This window comes from Poecilia formosa, unplaced genomic scaffold, assembly GCF_000485575.1.
Source record: "Poecilia formosa unplaced genomic scaffold, Poecilia_formosa-5.1.2 Scaffold408, whole genome shotgun sequence".
NCBI lineage: Eukaryota > Metazoa > Chordata > Actinopteri > Cyprinodontiformes > Poeciliidae > Poecilia > Poecilia formosa.
This window is the reverse complement of record NW_006800347.1, coordinates 274,704-284,478: the sequence shown is the minus strand read 5'-3', so window position 1 is coordinate 284,478 and position 9,775 is coordinate 274,704. Positions and strand designations below refer to the sequence as shown.

The 9,775-nt window shown below is 44.9% G+C and overlaps 1 protein-coding gene across 3 annotated transcripts in view; it reads right to left on the bottom strand.

Moving 5' to 3' along the window:
- ext1c (exostoses (multiple) 1c) overlaps positions 1-9,775 on the bottom strand; it is a 29,931-nt gene that overhangs the window by 5,307 nt on the left and 14,849 nt on the right. For all 3 annotated transcript variants that reach the window (XM_007576488.2, XM_007576489.2, XM_016663213.1), the window contains exons 3-6: positions 3,147-3,240; positions 1,398-1,505; positions 368-487; positions 149-281 (exon numbers count right to left, since the gene is read on the bottom strand). In XM_007576488.2, the coding sequence (XP_007576550.1) occupies positions 149-281; positions 368-487; positions 1,398-1,505; positions 3,147-3,240 (455 nt within the window). The remainder of the gene's footprint in view (positions 1-148; positions 282-367; positions 488-1,397; positions 1,506-3,146; positions 3,241-9,775) is intronic.

Below are 9,775 nucleotides of genomic sequence, written 5' to 3'. Positions count from 1 at the left end.
CAGGTCCCAGTTCCTGGTTCCCAGTTCCCAGGTCCCAGTTCCTGGTTCCCAGTTCCCAGGTCCCAGTTCCTGGTTCCCGCTTCCCAGTTCCCACGTCCCAGTTCCCGCTTCCCAGTTCCCAGGTCCCGGTTCCCAGGTGAGTGCGTACCTAGTCCCAGGTAGTAGAAAGGGAAGTGCGCCAGGTGAGTGGAGAACTCTGGCAGAACCAGCAGGCCGCCCGGCAGGTAATTCCACATGTATCTGTTCCTGGAGACGTGGGAGAAGACCCGGTCTTTGATGATCTGAGCAGAAACAGGAAGTAGTTTTATCTCAGCAGGAAGCCCTACATCAGACCCAGCAGAACCGGGCCGGATGACTCTGGACTCACCTCCAGGGTGGTCAGGACGATCTTGTCCACAGAGGAAAAGTAGGCGTCCCACAACATCTGGGTCCGCTGGCGGAGATGCAGGACTCGCTTGTTTGGTACGGCGCGCACGGTGGACGGCACCTGCAGGAGGAAGAGGAAGAGGGAGAGGAAGATTCTCTCTCTTTCAGACATGTTCAGGGTGGACAGGAGCTCCGACACCAGAACCAGAACCTGGATCCAGGGCTGAACATGGAGGCTAATTTAGATGGATTTTGCCTTCAGGAAGATAATTAGTTCTCTGTCCCGGTGAAACATCGGACTCGGCGCCGGCTCCGGTTCTGTTTGGATAATTTGAGCTTCATTAGAGGAACACATTGATCTCCTGTCCGCTCCGAGGCTCACAGGGACTTTAACTCGGGACTAAACTGAGGGTTCTGGTTCTGAAGAAAATGTTTCTACTCTTTTTTGACTTAGAAAAAGAGACTTTTTAAAGTCATTTTTAAATATTTTTTTATTTTGCGTTGGACGCCTTGACTAAACGAGCGAACCAATTAGCCATAAAATGCTAACACACTGTTGTCTTTGATGACAACACTGAATAATCAGCGTTAACTCACCGAAGGCCTCATAAAAATCCTACCCATCGTTCAACACATTCTGTTCAACGATTAATTGTCCCAGAAATTATTGCGGCAAATGAAAACGTCGTTTTCAGACCATTTTTACCAAATGTAATGTGAGCACATCCACTCAAAGATTCTTTTAAATACAACAAAACAACAATAATTAAAATGGATTATGAAGTATGTAACCAAAATTGTATTTAAAATAATAATCAACTCAGACAGGGAAAACAGGCTAAAGGGGCAGGTAGCGCTAACTAGCTACTTCGTAGCGGGTGTCAAAGGTTTGCAGTGTTTCAAAATGGCGGTTTTTCAACTATATTACAAGAGACTTAATGCTTGTTGTCCAAATGGAAATTAGCATTTTCATTTATCGTGGCAATAATTGATTTTATGCGTGCGTGTGTGTGTGCATGTGTGTGTGTTACCTGCAGCAGCAGCCGCTCGTCTCCCTCGATGACGGCCTGGTTCCACTGGATGACGTCAGAGAACGGAAGCTCCCAGCCGTTACTGAGCAGGACTGGGATGCAGGCCGCCTGGACACACACACACACACACAGAGTTTGGGTGGGGTCAGGTCTGAACGAGGCCAGCGTTCCTCTGCAGTGACTCAGTGGGAGCTGAGACCGGCTCTGAGGCTAAAGCAGAACAGAACCCGTCCCGTCCTCTGGGTTCTGTGGATCGGACCTTGCTGTTCCCCATGAGCCCAGCAGGGGGCAGCAGCAGCAGCAGCAGCGACTGGAAGGGAAAACCTGCTGCTGGAGGGAATTAGGATGCAGCTGGGATGAACCGGGTTCTGTGGTTCTGGACCGGTTTCAGCGAGGCTCTGTGAGGGGAGATCCAAACACCCTGGAGCTGGGGGGAAGTTTCCGACCACAGCTCCTCTCTGGGTCCGACTGGCACCGGACCCAACACGCCAGGCTGGACCCTGAAAGGGGGACAGGAAGTAGAAACAGGCTTCCTGCTGCTGATTGGTTGGTTCCCTGGAACTGGGCCCGGTGTTTCCAGAACCGTCTGGGTCCATATTGCAGGGCAGAACTCTGTGCCTCAGAAGGCCCCGTCTGCCCGGCCGGACCGTGATGGACGACTTAATGGACCGTCTGAGGCTAAGGGCTGAAAGCAGGCCGAGCCGAGCCAGAACCGGAGCACTCAGCAGGAAACAGGAAACACTCAGACGGATCAATACGCTAACTGAGCTGCTTCCTGTCGGCCCGGTCCGATAAACCCAGAGATAATTCAGTAAAATCTCCACATACAAGAACCTGACCTGGCACAGACGGGACTTAACTTAAAAAATAAAACAAAATAAGAAAAAACGTTAATGACTTTAAAATTCAGCATGGTCATCAGGGAAAATTAATTTCTGCACTAAGTTGTCCATCGTTTATCTTTTGGTGTCAAACCAAACATAACAGGAAGACTTGAGTAATCAAGTCTTCTGATTATTCAAGATGGCCGCCATGGTTGTCAAGGAAAATTTATTTTTGAGCTAAAATAGCCAATTAAATAAATGTGTTTGGTATCGAATTATAAAGTACACATTTGAGACCATAGAAATCATACTTATTTTCTTGATCTTCTTTTCCTGATGGACATTTTTCAAAATGGCTGCCATTGTTGTAATGGAGAATAAATGTTTACACTGAAATCATCAGGAGTTATTAGCCACAGATAACCAAAATGATCATTAGCCACAGCAACCTAAACAACAATCTTAGCTCTGCTTGTGCTAAAACCCTAAACACATTAAAAAATTAGCAGACACTAACGCTAACATTAAGACGTCTGTCTCTCATGTCCGTCCTGTTGACGTTTGGTTTGAGACTCACTAACAGCAAAGTCCTCAGTTTCACTACATGTTATTATTTTAAAGTTGTGTGATCAGGATGACCAAAGTGTAAAACATGATGTGACATAAAGATCATCCAAGTCATAAAAACTGGCAACATTTTATGGCAATAATTGGCTAAAAGGCTCAAAAACGGCGGCCATCTTGAAAGATGGACTCCACAAATCTGACCTTATCGAAGAAGAAACATTTCCTATAAACCATGAAAGGACAGTAAACATGTGGGAGAGGACACCAGAACGGAAACACAGTGGTGGCAGCATCATGCTGTGGGATCATGGATGGAGGGAAATCCAGGAAGAAGGAAACTGACGAGCTGATCTGTTACCTGCAGAGACTCCAGGAAGCGGAACGATCCGAGGCGGCGGCCGCGAGGAACCAGGCAGAAGGTGGAGTTATGGAGCAACTCCTGGTAGTCGAACCTGTAACACAGGAGCAACATGGAGGACTGAGCAACATGGAGGAGCAACATGGAGGACTGAGCAACATGGAGGAGCAACATGGAGGACTGAGCAACATGGAGGACTGAGCAACATGGAGGACTCAGCAACATGGAGGAGCAACATGGAGGAGCAACATGGAGGACTGAGCAACATGGAGGACTGAGCAACATGGAGGACTCAGCAACATGGAGGAGCAACATGGAGGACTCAGCAACGCAGCAAAACATCTGAAAGTTGCGATCCATCATTCTAGGAGCTGCTGCTCAGAGCGACACTGGCAGAAACGTTAAAGGGTTAACAGAGGAGCCATGTTGGGATGACTTCCTGGAGGCGGAGCTTCAGACAGAGCAGGAGCTTCTTAAAGAGACACAGGCCCAATTTCATGGCTTTAAATTAGGAAGTAAAATTTAAGTTATTTTTTAAATATGTAACGTTTTTATACTGAACATCAGCCAATCGATCCGGACCAGAACCTCACAGAACCGGGCTGAGACGTTCAGACTGATGGATAATTCAGTTAAAAAACAGCAGAAATTCATCTGAGATCCAGAAATATGTCCTCCTCCTCCTCCTCCTCTTCCTCAGCGCCGCTCCGACGTGCAGCTTGTTGTTTCTGGACGGCTGCATGGTGAACACAAATACCCGGACCGCAGCCCAGCCTGTCATTAAAGGGCCACGGCCCGGCCCGGCCTGTTAGCAGAACCTTCTTGGTTCTGCCTCCCATTGAACACAGAGCGGTGTAATCTGAACATGATCCCGCGGCAGATGATTCGCTGACACCGGTCGGTTCTCCTGCCTCCATCAGGTGAAGAGCTGCGGCGGATTTGTGTTTTTAATCAGGAGTTACATAAAATGTTTCAGCTTTAATTCGGATTAAACCACATTAAATAAAACATCAGACCGGTTCCTCTGCAAGGATTTAACTCATCTGCCATGAATCCATCCGACCTGCAGAACCACCGGGCTCATCTGGGCTCTGCAGGGGATTTTATACCGGCGGCCATTTGTAAAGTTAAAAATATCAGCAATAATCTGGATTATTTAGTCCATAAGAGAAAAAAAAGAGTTTTCAAAATTGCATTTTCACCAGTTTGCAGCTAAGTTCCAAAGTAAATATTTAGATCAGAGCTAGCAAGGTTAGAAATTAAATGTTTAGCTTCGAGCAAAAATATTTAGTTTGGAAGCTAGCTAGTTAGCTTCAAACTAAATATTTAGCCAGCTAACTAGATGTGTTGTTTGTAAACTAAATACTCAACTAAAATTTGGCTTGCTAAATATTTAACTTGGTAACTAAATATTTTGTTTCCAAGCTCAGTCTTTGGTTTGATAGCTAGATACTTAGTTCTGAACTAGCTATATTTTTAGTTTTCAACCTAAACATTTAGTTTTTTAACTTAATAAGTACCTAACTAAATATTTAATTTGTTACTTCAAACTGAATGTGTAGTTAGAATCAGGTTGTGGCTGAATGACGCTGTAATGAAAAGTGAACTGCATCATTTTCTCTCAGGTTATTTCTGACGTTTTCTGGCCGCTTTGTTTGATGCTAAGTTTAGCAGCAGGAGCTCAACTGGACATGATGGGAATCCGTGTCCTGTTGTCCTACAGCGACCCGGACCCGCTGACCTGTTCTGATTGGACACAATAATCAGATGTTACTGGGGAAATGGGCCGATCAGAACCAGAGCCAGAACCAGAGGTTTACTTTGAATAATAAGCAGTAAAAACAGAAACATCAGTTTGGTTCATAAATCCAGAACTTCTGAGTGAGTTTTGTTCTGATCAGATCGCCGCTGCAGCGTTTCAGGTGGGACCAGACTGTCCAGGCCGGTGCAGCTTGCAGCCTGCGTCGTAAACAGATGCTGCAGCGCCGCTCTAACACATAAATCACAGCAGCAGCAGCAGCAGCAGCAGCAGCAGCAGCAGCAGCAGCAGACATGACTTCTCTCTAAAGCTTTCAGAGCCGCAGCTGTGCCAACACAGGGCGACGCCCCCCAGGTGAGGCCGCTACAGGTGCGCCGCCTCCTTTCAGCCTGAACAACAGGGAGGTTGGCGCTGATCCGTTACTGCTGACCCACCTGCCGGGGCCCATTCAGGGCCCCAAAGGCGCCGACCCAAAACAACAGGCTTCATGGAGCAGCTTTACACACCCAGCATAACACCGGGGGTTGGACCGCTGAGGCCGACCAGAACCAGAACCCAACATGTCATTACCACACCCAGAACCAGAACCCAACTCGTCTGGACCAGAACCAGAACCCAACATGCTGGACCAAACCCGGCTGAGGTTCTGAATCTACAACACACCAAGACCCAGTCCGGTCGAAACCAGAACCTTCTGCTGCCATGGAGGAATGTTCCTGGGAGCGGACAGCGTGGGGGACAGTTTATGACGTTACACAGTCAGAGATTATCAGCAGTAATTTTGGTTGTTCTGCCGCCATACGAGTTTCATCTTTCATAATTTAACCTTTCAGTCTGGAGCTAGCTCTAAACTAAATATTTAGATTAGAAAACATATATTTAGCACTAAGCTAAACAGTTAGCTAGCAATATCTAAATATAAAGCTAATTGTTAGCTTAGCTAACAAAATATTTAGCTTTAAGCTATTTATTTAGAAAATACAATTTATTTTCCACTTTGCATATTAGCTAAATGTTAAGCTAGCTCAGAGGTAAAATTCAATTTGATGCTAAATATTTAGCTCCAAACTAAACAGACATAACTAAATTTTTAGTTTGGAGCTAAACAAGTCAATTTTGCTAACTAAATATTTAGTTTGAAATTGTGACATTTATAAATGAATGAATAACCTGACAGAAAAATGAATCAATTAACGCCTTGAAAAATAAAATCTGTTTATCTCCATGTTGCTCAGATTGGTCTTTATTTTTAGATTCCTGATGGTTTTTAATGTTTAGGAGATGGTGTGACATCACCGTGTGTGCGTGTGTGTGTGTGCGTGTGTGTGTGTGTGTGTGTGTGTGTGTGTGTGTGTGTGTGTGTGTGTGACATGGAGCAGCCTGACCATGTTTATCTGTGAGGCATTTCTGGAATGTTGGGAGTTTCTCATGAATCTCCGTCTCTCTGTGTCTGCAGCTGGAAAGTTTGGGAAGGCGTTTGGGTCACCCTGAACATGACCTTTGACCCCGGGTTGTTTACTCCTGCTGGACCCCGGCCCGGCCCGGCGGAACTCTGTCCCTCCGCTTTAAGCCCGGCTGAGCCTGCTGGCGGCAGAGCTTCATTCCCAGCTGGCTCCTCAGAATAGAAACAGCAGCGATGGAGTCCAGGGCGCCCCTCCCCAACCTGCTGCTGAGGACATGGACACAGGGGACACGTCCCCCTCCGATGGACTCGCCATCATCGTCAGACTGAATTGAAGTCTGGTAGTCCAGTTGACCCGGTTCTGCTGCGGTTCTTCCAGAGTCAAACCAACCAAACGATGTCAGAAACTTTTATAGTTTCAGGCTGAAGGAACATTTTGGTCTCTAAATCAACTCGTCTATTTTTCTTTTGTTATCCTTGTAAACTACAAATAGTCCTAAAATGTGACCAGAGACATCAGAGTCGTAGTAAATAAAAATTTATTTTTTGATTCTTTAACTGGAAAACATTTCATCCTGTAACGTCGAAACGTTCAAACAACTTCAACCTTCATTAGGATGAACAAAGAAAACCACAATGATGAGCCAAGAGAAAAGGTTTTCATGTCAGGTTGTTCAGATGTTTGTTAAACGGTAAAGTTTTCCTGACGTGTCGGCGCCTGACTGGTACCGTTTGGTAACTGGACCCGTCAGACCGTCTGCAGCTGGAAGACGCAGCAGACATGTTTTATCTCTGCTGCGTCTCTGCCGCACAGAGGCACTGGTTGAGCTCCGGAACCGGGTCGGACCGATCCGCTCTGAGCAGCGCTGGGGAGCGGGACACAGAGCAGGCAGTGTGCTGGGCCTGGCCCGGGTCCAGAAACTCTCCAGAACATTCCTGAGAGAGACGGCCGCCTGGCAGACGGAGGGTTCTGGTAAACAAGCTGAACAACAGCTGAGAGCAGGAGGAGGCCCGGTTCCGGAGCGGGATGACCCGATCCGGCATTTTACACACTATTAACACTCAGAGAACAGAACGATTAATCCTTTATTATGATGATTAATCGGTTATTCTGATGATTAATCAGTTATTCTGATAAAAAAAACTTCTGACTCTTCATCAAAGCCTTTTTACACAATATTAGAAACACATAAAAAATTGCAAGTAAACAAATTATTTCTGTTTTAAATAAGAAAATAAACATTTTATTCCTTTAGTGAACCTTTGATCACCTGCATCTAAAAAATCCAAACATCACCAACCTGTGAAAATCTCATGCCTTCCTGCTGGACATCCACATGGATCTAATCTGGTGATTAATCTGGATTAGCAGATTAATAACTGGATATGAGACAGTTTACAGGAGAAGCTGAACCCGCCGATACTGAAGTTCTGGACAGATTTATCGAAATGTTTTTATTTTTCTTCAGTTTTGGATTTCTGCTCTGACTTTGTAATTCTTTCAGCGAATGGCCTTTTTTTTTTTTACAGATAATTAACAAATCGATTACTAAATTCGTTGACAATTATTTATTAAAAAATTGATTAATCGTCTCTGTTCTGATCACCAGTCTGGAGCAGATCAGAGCTTCAGTTTGCAGGAACATGTTGGTTTCGCTCTGAGCCGGAGCAGAAGCTCGCTAATCGGAGGCTGCATCCTTACGGTTGCAGCGGCGCGGCGCCGGCTCCTGACTGAAGCTGGTTTCTATTGATCTCCTGACGCCTCAGAGGAGAGAGTGAGCTGCATGAGAATGTGCAGCTCTGCAGAGCAATCTGCTGCTTAAAGAGCCCAAACCTCCACTGAAACAAAAGCAGAGCTGCAGGAGATGTCCAGATTTTAAATCTGAACCAGCTGCTGCTAACCTGATAAACCTGCTAAACCTGCTAACCTGCTAAACCTGCTAACCTGATAAACCTGCTAAACCTGCTAACCTGCTAACCTGCTAAACCTGCTAACCTGCTAAACCTGCTAAACCTGCTAACCTGCTAACCTGCTAAACCTGCTAACCTGATAAACCTGCTAACCTGATAAACCTGCTAAACCTGCTAACCTGCTAAACCTGCTAACCTGATAAACCTGCTAAACCTGTTAACCTGATAAGCCTGCTGACCTGCTAAAACTCGAGGTCTGAGCAACACGTCTCTGTTTCTGGCTCTAAATCTGATTTTCTGTTTCCCTGTTTGTGTCTGACGGCCTCAGCTCTCTGCAGCCGGCGTGACATCATCATCACAGCTGCCCTCTGATTGGAGGAAAACCCAGAGCTACAACACAGATTGTGGAGTTAATATACAGCAGCTAGAATCAGAACTAAACACAACATATTTTATTGGAAACATATTTCTAAAGGCTGTTGACACCAGAAACTCAAACAATATGAATTAAGAATTTGAGTTACATGTAATAATGTGAAAAGATGCAGGGAAAAAGTACTGAACACAAACAGAGAAATCTATCAGCAGCTGCGTTTTCATCACAAATTTGAGTAAATCTTTTCTAACCATGTCAAAAAACAATTTCACAATTTAAATGTTTAATAAACAATTAAAAACCGTGAGAATAAACCTGCTGAGCTATAAGTCATTAGAAGCTTTCAGTGCCATCGCCCTCCAACGACTTCCTGGTTTGTTTTTCTCTGTGGTTTGATCATGTGACTCAAGTGACGCAAAGAATGTTTTAAATTAAGCAAATTTAATTTAGAAAAATTTAATTGGACCAGAGAAAACTCATTTTTAAGAGTCTGCAAGGTCCGGTCAACCATTAATTGATTATTAAATTAGTTGACTTCAATAATCGATTAATCACAATTAATTGTTTCATCCCAACTGGAATCCAATTGAAAATCTATGTAAAGAACTAAAAATCAGAGTTCAGACAAGATTTAAAGTCGGTTTGTGAGGAAGAATGAAGCTGCTGTTACCAAGAAGCTTTGCTATAAATATCAGTATTCAATACTCTGTTATTTATGTTTTCACACTTAAACTCATTTGCTTCGGTTTACTAACAAACACCTGGTGAAAATATCAGAAATGTTTTTACTTTGAACATTTTGACGTGTTGAATACTTATTTTCCTCAGCAGGTTTGTTGCTCAGAAGCTCACACATGCTCTCTAAACAAAGCGCTCCCACTTTTAGCTCTGGCAGCCGGCCTCAGCCCACACACACACACAGAGGCAGCACCAGAACCAGAACCAGAACCAGAACCAGGCGTGAAGTCAATTAGACACGCAGAGGAGAAAGGGAGCTTCTTCACGCTGCGACACAATCAGCTACTGCAGCTCTGGAGAGAGAGGCTTTCTGCATCGATAAACTCACACACACACACACACACACAATAACACACTCACACACTCACATACAATAACACACTCACACACACACACACACACACACACACACTCACACACACACACACACACACACACACACC